Source organism: Malus sylvestris, chromosome 15, assembly GCF_916048215.2.
Source record: "Malus sylvestris chromosome 15, drMalSylv7.2, whole genome shotgun sequence".
In the NCBI taxonomy this organism is placed as follows: domain Eukaryota; kingdom Viridiplantae; phylum Streptophyta; class Magnoliopsida; order Rosales; family Rosaceae; genus Malus; species Malus sylvestris.
This window is the reverse complement of record NC_062274.1, coordinates 31,905,013-31,921,449: the sequence shown is the minus strand read 5'-3', so window position 1 is coordinate 31,921,449 and position 16,437 is coordinate 31,905,013. Positions and strand designations below refer to the sequence as shown.

The 16,437-nt window shown below is 37.0% G+C and overlaps 1 protein-coding gene across 2 annotated transcripts; it reads left to right on the top strand.

Moving 5' to 3' along the window:
* The first annotated feature begins 6,902 nt into the window (after positions 1-6,902).
* Positions 6,903-13,153, top strand: LOC126603320 (bifunctional riboflavin biosynthesis protein RIBA 1, chloroplastic-like). Of its 2 annotated transcripts, XM_050270131.1 has the most exons (8): positions 6,903-7,267; positions 8,135-8,471; positions 8,601-8,816; positions 9,199-9,521; positions 9,991-10,120; positions 11,534-11,830; positions 12,395-12,701; positions 12,786-13,153. In XM_050270131.1, exons 1-7 carry the CDS (start codon positions 7,218-7,220, stop codon positions 12,659-12,661), a joined length of 1,620 nt encoding a protein of 539 aa, XP_050126088.1. In that variant the 5' UTR covers positions 6,903-7,217; the 3' UTR covers positions 12,662-12,701; positions 12,786-13,153. The 2 variants fall into 2 exon arrangements, with proteins under 2 accessions (XP_050126088.1, XP_050126087.1); XM_050270130.1 differs by having other exon boundaries at positions 12,395-13,153.
* The last annotated feature ends 3,284 nt before the right edge of the window (positions 13,154-16,437 follow it).

Here is a 16,437-nt window from a genome sequence, read left to right as displayed (position 1 = left end):
CATCATTTGAAAGATCCTTCTGCACCCACAAGCAAGAAGAATAGACAACAAGCAACTAAGTATGTCTTATGGGAGGAGAACCTGTTAAGGAAAACTCCGGATGGGCTCCTACTGAAATGTTTAGGTCAAGAAGAATCTATGAGAGTAATGGCCGAGGTACATGAAGGGATATGTGGGGCACATCAAGCTGGAACGAAGATGAGGTGGTTGATTAGGAGGTATGGGTATTTCTGGCCTGACGTAGAAAAAGATTACAAGTCTTATGCCTGAGGCTGTGAGGAATGTCAAAGGCATGGACCCCTCCAACATGTGCCTTCAGTACCTTTAAATCTGGTTAAACCTTGGCCCTTTAGAGGATGGGCAATGGACTTCATCGGACAAATTTATCCATCTTCTAGTAAGGGGCATACTTTCATAATTGTGGCAACGGATTATTTCACCAAATGGGTAGAAGCATCAGCTGTAAAGACCATAACTTCAGCTGCAGTCAAGAAGTCTATTGAGACCAAGATTCTGCATAGGTTTGGGGTGCCCGAAACCATAGTCATGGATCGTGGGCCATCTTTTATATCAAAAGAAGTTGAAGAATTTGCAAGAAAATACAAAATAAAGATGATCCAGTCTAGTCCTTACTACCCTCAGTCAAATGGTCAAGCCAAAGCCAGCAACAAGATTTTGATAAACATTATCAAAAGGATGGTAACAGATAGCCCGAAAAAGTGGCATGAAAAGCTAAGGAATACTCTGTGGGCATACTGAACCTCTAAACGGGCAGGAACGGGGACAACTTTTTATGCTTTGACGTTCGGGCAAGATGCGGTTCTTCCCATGGAAATCAATGTAAGTTCTGTCAAAATTCAAAATCAATTCGGGTTACATAGTGAAGAGTACATAGAAGTTATATGTCAGGGGATTGAAGATTTAGATGTAACCCGAAATGAGGCCTTGAACCAGATTCAAGAAGGGAAGAGAGTTGTTGCCCGAACTTATAACAATAAGGTAAAACTGAAGTCTTTCAAGGAATGAGATTTAGTATGGAAGGCAGTCCTCCCTCTAGGAGCTTAGCTTAGGGGCTTTGGGAAATGGAGCCTGACATGGGAAGGTCCTTTAATTGTTAGTCAAGTATTAGACAATGGAGGATATTACTTGGCTGATCTTGAAGGAAATTGGCAAAAACATCTCATCAATGTCAAATTCTTAAAAAGGTATTGCCCTACATTATGGGATGTTAGGGATTGTTATATTGAAGAAGATGAGAAATAAAGCAGGTGTTGGAATGCAGTGTATTCATCAACCATTCAAGAAGACAGAAAGATAAAAGTTGTTAAAATGATACTTCATTCATTTCGACGAATTGATAAAATTACATCAGAGTAAGTCTCAATGTGTCATGTTTCATTCCTTCTACATTGTGTTGGTGTCTCGACTAGTTTCTGGTATCTTCATGGACAAAACCTGATCAGGCAGGTGATCGGGTTGTGCGGCCAAGATGAGCTTGGTAAAGGACCCTCGATAAGGATCATCACCGGATATGATGGTGAAGCCCGACTTATCAAAGCAATGAGCAGGAGGGCAAACCCTCAGGAGAAAACCGCCTGACCAAAAGTGTTGGGGATAACGGGGTGTCTGACCAAAGGTGTTGGGGATAGTGGGTTGTCTAACCAAAGGTGTTGGAGATAGTAAATAATTGATGAAAATCCATTTTCTCACGAAAATGGAGGAAACCCCAATTGAATCCAGAGGAACCCATTTTCCAGGTTTAGAAGAAGACTAAGAAGGCAGAAACGTCTGAGGGTGATAAAAGAGAAGGTTGAAGATGATCTATTGGCTGGACAGGAGAAGTTTTGAGCTGGAATTTATTGGAACCTTAGAGGATAGCTCAAAGGTCATGAGAAGAGCAAGAGATGCAAGATTGCATTCATCCCATCTGGAAAACACAAGTTCCGAGAGCAGGTATACAAGCATGCGACTATTCAATCAATATTGGCGCCTGGAATTCCAGCCTGAATATTAATTGAAGAGGGCACTGTTTGGGATAAAACTTGAACTTTAGGTTAAGAAGAGGTTAGCCCAAAAGAAGGTTCAGAAGAAGGAAAAGTCCAAGGCCCAGCCAAATTCCAGAAGCAAGAAAGGGCTTGTTTCCCGACCAGGTGCATCTTATTTAAACTACCTGCTCACCTACCTAGAGGTCAAGTGGTGTAGACCAGCCAGCTAATCAGCCCAAAAGTACTTTACAATGGCAGTACAAGTAAAAAGTTGATGAGTCATTGCCCTTCAGATGCATTCGGGCAAAATCAACACTGCAGACAGCCAAGCCAAATCATCTATAAAAGGAGGAAGAAAAATCAGAGACAAAGACACTCAATCAAACAAACAAATATCAGCACAAACTCTGCTCAAACCAGATTTGCCTTCACGAAGCTGTAGTCAGCCCCTAAGCCTTCATCCTTTTTAGGATCAGCCTTCACAAAAGCCATCTTTTGTCTAGTTTATTTGCTCTGCTACTCACTTGTAATATCAATCTCATTTGTAGTCTTTATGTACAACTCATTTTCAGTCATTTAAATTACAAGCAATCTGCAATATTAGTCACTTTCCTCTATCATTTACATTTCCGAGCAACCTTGTCATTTACATATTGTTCTATCTCTCCATATAAGTAAAGTCCTTATTTTTAAGGCAAAGAAAGAACCTTGATTTGAGCAACTCCCCCTCAAATGGCACAATCTCTTGATTTGAAGTCAAAAGGCGCAACCTCAATCATTCAAATCTCGTCTACTAGCGGCATCTAGTAGTGGCACGCCCGCACCCACCAATCTTGTATGTGAAGTAAATCCCCGGCTTGCCCGCAAAGCCCATGGCGGATTTAGGGAGCAAACAAAGATAAAGTTTAAAATCTTTTTATTAGTTTTCCTTATTATTTATCACTACGAAAACCAGTCCCTAGGAAAGGCTTGGTTTCTTTCTCTTATCAATTTTCGTATTTCCGTTGCCTTACTTTTAGAACTTCACTAGCATGTAACCAATAATTACAAACGTGCTCTCAAACTCAATCGTGACTATTAGTGTCACCCCATCCTTAAAAAATTTATTTATTTCTTTTTATTCATCAAGATACACGATTAAATATAGGCTTATTTTTGCTTGCGCCTCCTGGAACTCGACTTTGATCCCAATTTTTTCTCTGTAACTCAAAAGTTATTACTTTACTCTCTAAAAATTTAATTTGTTCCACTTTACAATGTTTCTAATTCTTCTGTCAAATGGCCATTAAAATTGTTTACGTGGATGGATAGAAATATAAAATCATTGGCTTATATTTAATTACGGCCCCCAGAACTTGATTTTGATCCCACTTTGCCCCCTGAAACTCAAAAATAGTCATTTTATAAATCTCAACTATGAATTGTTTAATGTTAATGCATAGTGGAGATGGATTTGATTATAAATCTTCACTGTGAATGTTATTATAAATCTCCACTATACGTTTAACATTTAACAGCTAGAATATCTCTATTAATTAATGAAACCTTCTTTGTCAACCAAAAGAGGGTGAAAAGACAACTTAATCTTCTATCACACAAAAAAAAAGATGGGCAGTAATGTAATTTCACATGTCCAAATTTTACTGTTTTTTATTGAGGCCTCACCTACAAATGATGTTAAAATATCTCTAATATTTAAAAAAAATAAAAATAAAAATAAAAAAACCCAAAACAAAAACCTCCCACTCTCCCCACGTTCTCTCTCTCTCTCTCTCTCTCTCTCTCTCTCTCTCTCTCTCTCTCTCTCCCTCCCTCACTCCTTCTCATTTTCTAAAAAAATGTATTCATACATATAAAGTGTGTAGGTAAATGCTAGTATTAATTAAAAAAAAAGAAATTAAGTATTAAATTTTTTTTTGGGTTATGTACTTGAGTTGCAGAGATCTGGAAAAAATAAAATGATTAGCTTGGTGGACCTAAATCAAACCCATATAGTGGAATTTGCTCCAATTCCACGAATAGCAAATCAACCCTAGAGAAAGAGAGAGAGAGAGAGAGAGAAGCTGGGTTGATAGTGAGCAAAAGAGGAGTTATCGCCAACGAGATAGGGTAGGTAGTGGTAGGATAAACGAGGCTAGGAAGTAGTTCTCTTCCTTTCGGGTTTTGATTCACCATTTTACTGTATTCCTCTTTTTTCCACATAGGCATTTTTTTAATTCACATTAGCATGTTTAATGGCTTTTGAATGGAATTAACAAAATTAAGGCAATGTGGAGCGAATTTTAAGTGTCATGGGGTAAAATGATGACTTTTGAGTTTTAGGGGGTAAAGTGAAATCAAAATTGAGTTCTTGGAGGTAAAGTGGGATTGGGGCAAAGTAAGATCAAAATCGAGTTTCAAGTGACGTAGTTAAAAATAGCCTTAAATGTATAGATTTTGTTCTTTAGTGATCAAAACTCATGTATGTAGGCCTCAATTTTATATTTATGGAACAAATCAAAGAAATCCTAGCATTCGAGGATCAATTCTTAGATTTTTTTTTTTTTTTGTGAAAGGGTAAAATTCATTACCAACAAACACAAGTATAACAAAGGCCCATGTACAAGTTATGCATAAACAAAAAGGGGCCACAAACACACAGAAGACAAAGCCCCAAGCCCAACCTTGGAGCCCAGTACACACAAACAAACCACACAAACAAACCCTAAAAAGCTAGTCTTCCTGAAGCTGCAAACGCTGACGCTGATATCGGAGAGCCACCCAAACATCCTCACGATCAGCCTCCCATCATGATCACTTAAGATGACACCATCAAGAACCCCATAAATGGTTAAGAAAGAAGCCACAACATCCTCAAAGTACCTACAAGAATCGCCGCTAGGAGAACAAAGAAGCACGCAGGAAGAACCCACGAGCAACAAAGCTGGCAAGGGCAAACTACAAGAAGGACCAATAACAGTTAACAAGGGTGGTGGTGTGAATACCTGAGCTAAAGCTCTACACACCCTTCCAAAGATCCACAACAAATTGCGGTAAACGGAGGGATAACCAATCGAAAATGAAGACAGAGAGATAGGTCAAAGAGGGGGGATGGATGGTGGGACCAAATGATCCAGATGATGGAGGGGGTGGGTCAAAGAGGATAGAGGAAACGGGGGATTGGTCTAAAAAAAGGTGAGATCAAAAGAAGGAGAAATTTTTAGTTGTGAAGGGAACACGTGTTTTTATATAAGTGGTGGGAAATTTTTTTTTTTTAAGTTATTAACTTTTTAACACACATATCCCAACATTTATATAACGACACGTGTTGTACCATCCTATGTGACAGTCACACTAAAAAATCTCTCCAAAGGAAGAAGGAGTAAAGAAAGAAAGAGATCGTGAAAATTGCAGGAAAGGGTAGGAAACATTATAAGCAATAGAAAAAGCAAGAAAAAGCTGAAACTAAACAAAACAACAGAAACAAGAGTTGCCGCCGACAAAAATCGAAGAGAAGGAAAAACCACTCACACAACGATGAGAAAGACTCATAGGGGAGAAAAGGGCTCTCACAAGAGAGAAATGAGAAATTTCCATCAATTCTTATATTTATCAACTAAAATTGATCAAAAAATTTAGTTTGTGAAAAGCAAATAAGATACTCTTTCAAACCCACAAAATTAACTTTATTAAAATTAGCTCAATCAAAAATTAATTTTGAAAAATTTCACTAAAAATGAATAGATTCTTGAGTATGGTGGAGTGATTTGAATATTTTTTTTTCACCGATATATTAACAATAAGGGATGAAGAGTTGGCTCAAGCCACACAATGGGCTAGTTATATATATTAATATCAAACTAGCCTTTTATCAAATTTGAACTCAAGATATCCTACTTATAAGTGAAAGAATATTGCTATGTTGTAGTACTAATTAACGATTTATTTTGTTTTTAATACAATGATAGATTGATATTATCATGTTAAAAATTTGAGTTAATCTACATTATAAGTCAATGATAACATTTAAGACGTGTTTACATATACGTAAAGGAAACGATGAATGTGTGTCATTCCTATTCCGAATTACTTATTTTTTTATCAACTCAAAAAGAATGAAAAGTAATGTCGGCCCTGTTGGAATTTATTAGGTTTATTTAGGAAATTAATTAGAGATTTGATTTGATTTTGTAATAGGGTATTTTTGGCATTTACGCATTAGGGTTTCTTAGGTTTATTGCTCTATAAATAGAGCTTGTAATTTAGTTTGAGAATAAGTCATTCACAATGTAGCCTCTTAAGGTTTTTGTAGCCGTTCCGGCATTCTTAGTTAGTTCAATAATATTCCTATTATTTTGTTAGTCTCGTTCGTTTCGCACTCTGATATTCAACTGGCCCCACATAAAATCAAGAGTCTGATTCTGGTATTGGTAGAATCGAATTCTATTTTAGGGATATCAGATTGGGCAAAGCGGGATGAGAATCAAACTGGTTTCTAAACATTATAGACAGCTTAAATAGAAATTAGCTCTATTTTTATTCTAATTAGTAAACTATTTAATGAGAGTGTCTCCCTTCGATTTTTGCCTTCTTCAATTAATTCCTGGTTGGCACATTGGATTACGATCTAATGGTATTCCTCTTCACTTGCAAGCTATAAATTTTAGGTTCGATTCTCGTTAAAAGATAATTTGAACCACGCTATTAAGACTGGCCCATTATGAGGTGTAGCCTACTTTCCCACTTTGGCGAATATATAGTCTTATTACTTCAACGCTAAGTAACTAGGCCCTTAGTTGAATAGTTACGTGGTCAAGACGGCGGGTTGCCGGACGGACCGCACGTAAACTAAGATGGAAGCAACCTAAACACGACTTTCTTAATTCTTAATTGTCAATAATCAAACACAACCTTTCTTTGTTTTCGAATATTCTAATACAACCCGGAGATCTGCACTAACAAAAACTAAGGTGGCGGGATAATGCAGACGTCAGATAGAACATCCACAGGATATGAACCGTTGAATTGAATCATTCCCTTCGGTTTCTCAGCAATTGCTTGGGCGGCGGCTTTCGTTGACCAATCCGACGCAGCCACCTTTGCGTCTCTGACTTCTCTCTCTCTCTTCCTCTTCTCTTCTATTTCTTTCGCCGGCTCTCTCTCTCTCTCTCTCTCTCTCTCTCTCTCTCTCTCTCGCTCTCTTACGGAACACAGCTGAAAGCCTGAAAGCAGCAGCTCTACGTCCACCTTCCAATGGCTTCCGTCAACCCCTATTGCTCCTCAATGGCTCTTTCCCCTTCTCCGTAAGCTCCCCCCTCTCTCTCTCTCTCTCTGTCTCTCTCTCCCTCCCTCCCTCTCGGGTTTAAAATTTGTATTATCCGTTTGTTGATTTGAATAATCACAGTGATCTGAAATGTTAATCCTGAAATTGTGAGAGATAACTCGAGGTTTTTCATGTTTTGGAATTGGGGCATTATGTAATGTGTGTTTAATGTTAAATCTTCAAATGGGGAAGGTAAATTGATATTACGCTGAACCAGGTGGTGGATGGAAATTGGGAATTCATTGTTTAGTTCAGAAATTGTTGGTTTTGGTATTAAGAACTAGGAAATACATAGGTACGTAGACAAGGTTGCAGGGAATAACTTTTGCATTGGACCAACTCAACTGGGCAAATTTGAGTAGAAACGCTGAAAAACTAGCTGTTAGTGAAGACTTCTAGAGTGTAAATAGAATAGAATGTATGATACAACAACAACAAAGCCTTTATCTTACTAAATGGGGTCGGCTATGTAAATTCTAAAACACCACTGCACTCAGTTTTGTTTCATGTCTTCCCTTAGAAAGTATGATAATGGAAGATCTATTTTCTAGAGGGGGTGGAGAATCAAGTTTCTGAGTAGGGAGTGGAAAAGAAAGATCTATTTTCTAGAGGGTAAATAAATGGGGGTAAACTATAACTACCCCTTTAACAATTTTGGATAAGAACAATGGGTTTTATGAACGAATTAAGAAAGTTATATGTGACTTAAGGTTAGCAGGTAAACACGGTTTATCGAAAATGCTTTTTGCACAATTGAGAAACTCTTCTCCTATTGTTAGTTCGTCTGAAATTGTAGTCCCTTCCCCCTAGGGGGATGTATACATGTCTAATTAGTTTTTATCTTCAGAGGGCACACTAGTCTATATCCTGGGGCTTCGCTTGTAGCAAATGGGCGATTATCCGGTTTTGTCACACCGAGTGTGTCTTGGAAATTGTGCTTTCGTTCCAAGGGATCAATTAAGGCAAGAGCTTTGCTGGGAGAAGATGATCTCCTGTCTTACTCTAATGGCAACCCAACTGGGATTGAAATACAACCTGACACATTAGGTTTTGGAACACTTTCAGCAGAAACAACCCCGAGGTTTAGTGGGTTCTCTACCGAAAATGATGAATATGATCTAGATCACCCTATACAAGGATTTTCTTCCATTCCGGAGGCCATTGAAGATATACGTCAAGGCAAGGTTGGTCATTTCCTCAGCTAGTTCTGTTGTGAAAATAAGGGATCTGTTTACTCTTTTTTTTTCTTCTCGTGCTTAATTTTTCTGGAGGTGGATAAGATAGCAGATCATTAATTCAAGAAAATATTGCAGATGGTTATCGTTGTAGATGATGAAGATAGAGAAAATGAGGGAGATCTTATAATGGCGGCTTCCTTGGCAACTCCAGAAGCTATGGCATTTATTGTGAAGCACGGAACTGGGATTGTTTGTGTGAGCATGAAAGGAGAAGACTTGGAGAGGTTGCAACTTCCACTTATGGTGACACAGAATGAAGAAAAACTTTGTACGGCATTCACTGTCTCAGTGGTATGTAGTTAAATTCTCCTAAGTAACATTAAACCCAATTATGCATATTGAGATGCACTATTAGGAGGGGAACAATGACCTTATCATGATCACAGGCTTCTTGTCCATGTATTTTACTATTCTGGTCAGTAACTGCATCCGTGTTTGTTGGATCGCTCAAAGGCTAGGGAAAGAGTGCAAAGGATATTGTATATACATAGCTGGATTTTGACTCAATATTTTTTAGGGACAGTGGAGCTCACTAGAGTTGGTATTGCCAACCTTGCCTTTGTCTTGGGGATGGATAGTGAAAGTTTAATCTATTACTTTATTGAATATATACCTGTTTTGTGATTTATAATAACTCTGATGTGGGTGACCTCAATTGTTTTGGACTCCATAGGATGCAAAACATGGTGTAACAACTGGTGTTTCGGCTCGTGATAGAGCTGCAACAGTCTTGGCTCTTGCATCAAGGGATTCAAAACCTGAAGATTTCAACCGCCCGGGACATATCTTTCCCCTAAAGTACAGAGAGGGAGGAGTTCTAAAGAGAGCCGGTCACACTGAAGCTTCAGTTGATCTTGCTATGTTGGCTGGGCTTGATCCAGTAGCAGTTTTATGTGAAATTGTGGATGATGACGGTTCTATGGCTAGGTTACCAAAGCTTCGTGAATTTGCAAGGGCAGAAAACTTGAAAATTATTTCCATTGCTGATTTGATAAGGTACTCTGAATGATTATGTCTGGACATTATGAGTTCAAAGTGTGCTAGCTGTAGTTACCAAAGAAGTCCTTAATACTTGACTAGTTTAAAGATGAATAAAAAACTGTTTCATTAACTGATAAAGGTTATTACATATATCTGAAACACTGGGTCATCCTGCAATCCTCTAGTTAGCATCTACGAGCTAGTGAAGAATGTTTATTTGACAGCTTAAATATACTTCAAATAATTATAACTTGTACTTCTTTCAATCAGTTAAGAATGGTTCAGGGCTGTCAAAAAACCCTGCCCCTTTTTCTTTCCTTTTCTTCGATAGACTAACTTTTTTGTAAAGTAATGAATTAATGTTATTGTTGCTTCTGGGTATATTTTTGTTAGGACAAGTAAATATTAAATGTCAATTTTTGTCATGTTCTTTAAATTAGTGGAAGAAATTCAAATAATGATGTTTCTGAATTGTAACTTTCAGATATAGGAGGAAACGAGATAAGTTGGTAGAGAGGGCTGGAGTTGCAAGAATACCCACAATGTGGGGGCCATTTGAAGCCTACTGTTATAAATCATTGCTCGATGGGATTGAGCACATTGCTATGGTTAAAGTAAGCAAATCATTGACCTAGAGTATTCTCCCCTTAAAACTATCTAACCTTCTTTATCCAACACCGGTCATAAATAGCTGTTGGTATAATCGGATTCTCCTGCTGTTACCATTCTACAATGTCAGTGTTTGAATGACTTTTGTAGATATTTTATTGCTCACTTCTTAGAGTTCAGTTTTTTTATATGGATATACCAGATGTTGTGTACTTGATTTCTTAGTATGGACTTTTGGAATCCCTTACTTGGGAGTCCTCAGATGTGTGTCTGGTGAGAAAACTTCAGAAAAATGACAGAGATGACATGAAGAGCCTTTGAGTTGATATCTCGATTCTCGGCAAGTGGATCTAGGATAATAACCCTAGATGCCTTCAGAAGCTTATATCAGTTAATCATGAGGCTTGCACCTCATGCTTTTAAGGCTTTGCTTCATATTATTGGCAGTGTCTTGTCATGAACAATCAGCCACTGTGAGCAAATGGATGTGTAAGAAATCAACTGTTCAATGGTCAAAGTTTTGGATGCTACAAGGAGTCATTTGTTGTCATGGAGTTCTCTTTATTGAACTAGCTCATAGACACCTGTTTATACTTTTCTTTATTGACAGCACATGAAACCTTTAGGGATATTATCTTTGTTCAATGAAGGATCTGCCGGAAGGGTTGAAACTTGAAAGCTAAGTTAGAGGAAGATTATCTTAGGTTATATTTTTCTTTGGGAGCTTGCACTTGCGTCTTCCTGCCCAAGACTCCACAGTTTTCTAGCTGGATGTGCAATTGTCTATCCTCTACCACCTACCAGCTAATCTATTATGTATAGCATGTTTCTGTAACCGAAGTTTCTTATCAGACTCTATTTGATGATGGATTTAAGAATATAGTTTTCATTTATTAAGGGACAGAAAGAGCTTCGAAATTATGTTTATTTATTTAATGTTTTATTTCTTGGAATTAGAATTGTGGATAGTTGTTTATCTATCTGTTTTTCGAATAGTTTAGGATTTTATTTATTTTGCTCTCTCAATACTTTATGAGGACATCTAAGGTACTTTATTTTCATGGGTTTGCCTTCCCTGAAACGCCTCATTGTAATAGGATTTCAGACTTTGGCATATTGGTGTGATAATAAAGAAATAGGTTGTTGTAGCCCCTAATTGCCTCTCTCTATCCTTCTCTTTAACATTTTTCCCATCTTTTTTTCTCTCCTTTCTACTGCATCAATTTTTCCTTCTATCTGCATAAATTGATGGTCCTACCATCTTTCCGTAGCATGGTTGTATTCTGTATCACACTTTCATATCACTAACTGTGAGATTCACTGAATTGTGAGGTTGGATGACAAACAAAGACAATATTTTGTGTTTGATCAATGTTTATTCCTGTAAGTAACTATTTGCAGGATTTTGAAATGTACAGGGTGACATTGCTGATGGGCAAGAAATACTTGTAAGGGTACATTCTGAGTGCCTCACTGGTGACATATTTGGGTCAGCCAGATGTGACTGTGGAAAACAGCTGGCACTTGCAATGAAGCAAATTGAAGCAGCTGGTAGGGGTGTTTTGGTGTATCTTCGTGGACATGAAGGTAGAGGAATTGGTTTGGGTCACAAGCTCCGAGCTTATAAACTGCAGGATGCTGGGCGTGACACTGTTGAAGCCAATGAGGAGCTGGGATTACCTGTTGATTCTCGCGAGTATGGCATAGGTGCACAGGTACTGGTTTCTTAATGGTAAATCATCTCATTTGTGCCATCATTTTCAGCATTGCGTATCTTTTCTTGTAGATGTATTGTCATACTGTTAAAAGTGTTGTCTACATGAGCCTCTCTTTCACTAGAAAATTGTCCCTTTCTTGGGTGACCAAATTTCAGAATTGATTCGATCCCATTTTAATAAAATTTCATCGTTGTTGGGGATCTACTAATGATGGGGATTCATTTGTGTTATAGTGTAAACGTTAAATCATAATTACTTTGATTCAGAGGTGACTCTAAAATACTGTTAGTTTTTTCATCGCATTATAGTCCTTTCTCGTCACTATGATGGAAATTTTTTGGCATCAGGGCTGGGAACCGTCTGCTTCAGGTCTTTTGAGTTGGCTGCCGTTATCAAATTGTAATTTGAATTACTATCTGTTGTAATTATGTTTGTAACTGTTAGAAATAATTTTAAGTTAGATTGCATTTAGATTTTCCTCGGCTTGGTTCTTGATACAATTTCCCATAGCGTAAGGTGGATTGTCTTGATATCTGAACCCATGACTCAATTCTTTTGCAGATACTACGAGATCTAGGTGTTCGAACGATGAAGCTGATGACTAACAATCCTGCAAAATATATTGGCCTCAAGGGTTATGGTTTGGCCATTGCTGGCAGAGTCCCATTGTTGGCACCGATAACTATGGAGAATCGGAAATACCTGGAGACCAAACGGGCAAAAATGGGGCACATCTATGGTTCAAAATCCAATGGTCATGTAAATGGCACAATCGATGAAAGTAGTTCGCAAATTGACAACCAATCTAATGATGTGTCCGAGACATGAACACGTCGGTTTCCACGCTAACAGCCGGAGAATCAAAGGGGTAGGTGACTATCAGAGTTATTCATATGTATGACTTGACAAGAACTGTTATGTTACATTTCAAATGTGGTTGGTGCTTTGTTAGATACATCCAGCCATTGGAGGAGGAAGATTTGTGTTTGGCTTGCAGGAAAAATAAAGGCTGGATCGGATTAAATTTTGCCATGAGCAATGATATGGAATTGCTAGAGAAATTCTGAGGCTGAGATTATTATATTCATGGTTAACACATTTTTTAAACTGTTATTTCTCTTGTGATTACGAGAGAAACTTACGTGCACCTGTTGTACCCGACATCTCTCACGCATTTGCAACTTCAATGCTAGTGGGCTTTTTTTGAATGTTTCTTATTCAAGTGTTGTTGGACTTGATCGCATATCAAATAATGCTATTTGCTTTGTAAGAATAAGAATAAATTTCTATGAAATATGAAATGAAAGAGTTTCGCGGGAATTGTCATGATCATTGGATATCATTAAGAAAAAGTAAAAAGTGTTATCAAACGAATTCATGGCCCCTTGTCCAAAGGGATTCCGTTTATTGGTAAAAATGGGAATCCTTGCAAAATATTAATCAAATCGAAAATGTTTGAGACATCTAATTGAGTACAAAGAAATTGATGAACACTATGTTTTAAGAATATCGAGCCACTTAATGCTATAGATAATGGTTTGTTTAAAAAAATAAATTTAAAAAAATAAAAAAATAAAAAGAGAAGAAAATTTCATCATGACAATCAAATAAGTAATGGTTTCAGTTTAGATTGATTTTTTGTAAGGATAATCTGTGAATGAAGACTTAAAAAAATAGATAATTTAGATCGTTGAAGTTCGATATATAATAGGCCCCACAACTAGTCCTTATTTTTACCAAAAAGACGAGAATATCTTTGGATATAGGCTTTGTGTAGTTTATCTCCATTCTCATATTTTCTATTCTACTTATCCTAGAAATATTTTCGATGATCGCTAGTCATTTGGGGTTCATGCTCAAATTTTCTGGTTGGCCGAGTTACAAAAGTTATTCCTCTCACCTTTTTACACGTATCTATGCATTTTATTTTTGCGTTAAAAATTTGAGCGCCCTAGTGTCAAATTAGGAACCGGCAGATAATAGATACTTTTTAAGGAAGTGTGAAGAAAAAATGGCCAGACAAGTCGGAAATAATTTCCTAATCATGGAACCCGATTCAAAACGAGCCCACACTACTCGTCAATCATAGCTTAATTATTTACGAATGAGAATTCTCTTTAGATTCTTTTTGTGAGGATCTCAGGATTCTTCGATCATATTCGTTCATCGTATATGATGTACGAAAATTATGCCTAATGAATTTTTTTTGAATTTTTTTATGTAATATTAAACAGAAACAGTACCTAACGAAAACTGACTATATGATGAACAAATATGACTTTTCATTGTACAAAATATCTGTCCGATCTTATCCGATGCAGACACGGCTAGAGACTTTTTATTGTATTTATTATTTTCTTGTGCATCAAGAAATTCAAAAGTGTTGTCATTCAGTATTATAGTCTGATAGTATTCTTCTTCACTTGGAAGTGAAAGGTCTTAGTTCGAATCTCATGGATGACGAATTCGATATCAAATTAGGTTGTTCAATATGTGTTTGTACCAAACTCTTCATTCTCTTACTATAAAAATATCGATGTACTCAATAAAAAAAAATGTTAGAATGAGGTAAAGGCTGTTGTACGCAACTTACGTGGCTTACTCATCAAAAATAAAAAATTATCTTGGCATCATTTGTTTCTTGTTGTTTATTTATTTTTACGACTTATGAGGACTTGAACTCTGCTGAAAAGTGAAACTGTCAGCAAAATTGGGGCCAGATTAAGGAGAGCCACCCTTTTTTTACCTTTCTATTTTCCTTATTTTAGACACTAGGGCTTCGTCTCGATTGATATAGAAAAATAAATTGAACTGAAAAATTAATTTTTTTTAACAAATAATATTATCTAAATTCAAAAGTACGATCTATTTTTCTTATTTTAGACACTAGGGCTTCGTCTCAATTAGGGTTGGAAGAAAATAACCCAAAAAACTGAACTCGATCCAAAATTTCCCGAACCCAACCCGAAAAAAAAACCGAACCCGAAAATCCTGAAACTTCGGTAACCTAAACCAAAATAGTCCGAAACTTTTGGTATGGGATTCGGTTTCGATAAACCTTTAGTTCGGTAATCCCAAACCGAACAAAAATATATTAATATATAATATGTATTTAATTTAAATTAGAAATTATAAACTATCTGGACCGTTGGATTGGTTGAGATTTAATCTCAACTGTCCAATCTAAGTTACAGGGTTTCACACTTTCACATTTCTCACCGAAGCCTCAACCCTCAACCCTCTCATCTCTCTCGAGTTCTCACTTCTTCGCCTCTGTTCTCTCCTCTACCTCTGCATTTTTGAGGTTAGTGGCTATGACTACTGCCATAACAGCTGCCTCTTCATGTCCTGCCGCTGTTGCCCTTTCTTCCCTCTCTTCTTCTTCGTCCTCTGTATCTTTTTTATTCCCAAAACCCCAAAATAGCTCTTCTTGCATTTGCGCCGTCTCTGCTCAACCCAAATCCTCCGTTCCTCACTACAAGCTTCACCCACCTGCCATCGCCGCATCAGAGCAAAAACCATCCTTTTAGGTCTTCATGATTAATTATGTGGTTTTTTTTTAGGGAACTTTAACGAAAAACTCTTGATACTGTTCACTTTAACGAAAAACCACATTTTTACACTAAAAAGTCAATCCTGGTACTATTCACTTTACCCTTTATTTTGTCCTTATCATTAAAACTCAAAGTTTTCAAGCCCTTTTCATTAGTTTTCCTTTTTTTTTAATGGGTTGTAGTCTTTTCTCAAAATAATAATAATAATAATAATAATAATGGGTTGTAATCTGATTCTTTATTTAATTTGAATTTGGTTTTGGGATCTGTTTGTTTGATCATTTTGAGCTTTTTACAGAATTTTTATTTTTAATTTTGTTTTGAATTGCAGAGTGATGGTTCAATTTGGCTTCATATGAATTGGATTTAGGCACGAAGGATCAATCCCGATCTGTCCCGATATTCCAAAACAAAGTTTTGGCATCCCGAAAGTTCGGGACTCTCATAAATTCAGTTCGGTTTCGGGATTTGAAATCCCGTTCCAAAATATTTCAGTTTGGATATCGGGATGATGGTTTCGGTTCAGTATCTCATACCGAACTAGCTATAGTCTCAATGGGTATAGAAGATTGAATTGAATTGGAAAATCAATTTTTTTAAAGATGATATCATCTACACTAAAAAAGACGGGGGTGGGCTTAGCCTCATAATGAGCTAGTAATAATATAGTTTAAATATGTCTTTGGCGAGAATCGAATCTAAAACTTATTTCTTACAAGTGAAGAGGAATACCACTAGACCAGAGTACTAAGTGGCAAAATCAATTATTTTTAAAGTACCTTGTTTTTATAGGACCTTGATTGTTTGCCCTCCCTCATCACATACCCTTCCCATCCTCTTCTATTTTTGTGGTCACGGTTAAGCCACATCGACATTTTATATTGAGATTTTTTTTTATAGAAATTAAGACAAAAAGAAATGGGAATATAAAATGTAGACGTGGCTTAACCGTAACCATAGAAATAGGAAGGGGTGAGAAGGGTATGAGATGGGGAGTACAGACAATCTTAGTCCTTTTTTATAAAAGGTATTGTAGAATTTCTTTTTCGG

What these genes read in the sequence shown, in the direction of transcription:
- LOC126603320 (XM_050270131.1), top strand. Translation starts at nt 7,218, where the DNA reads ATGGCTTCCGTCAACCCCTATTGCTCCTCAATGGCTCTTTCCCCTTCT. An exon ending in TCCATTGCTGATTTGATAAG is followed by an intron (nt 9,522 to 9,990) that starts GTACTCTGAATG and finishes TGTAACTTTCAG; the next exon opens with ATATAGGAGGAAACGAGATA. An exon ending in AGCACATTGCTATGGTTAAA is followed by an intron (nt 10,121 to 11,533) that starts GTAAGCAAATCA and finishes TGAAATGTACAG; the next exon opens with GGTGACATTGCTGATGGGCA.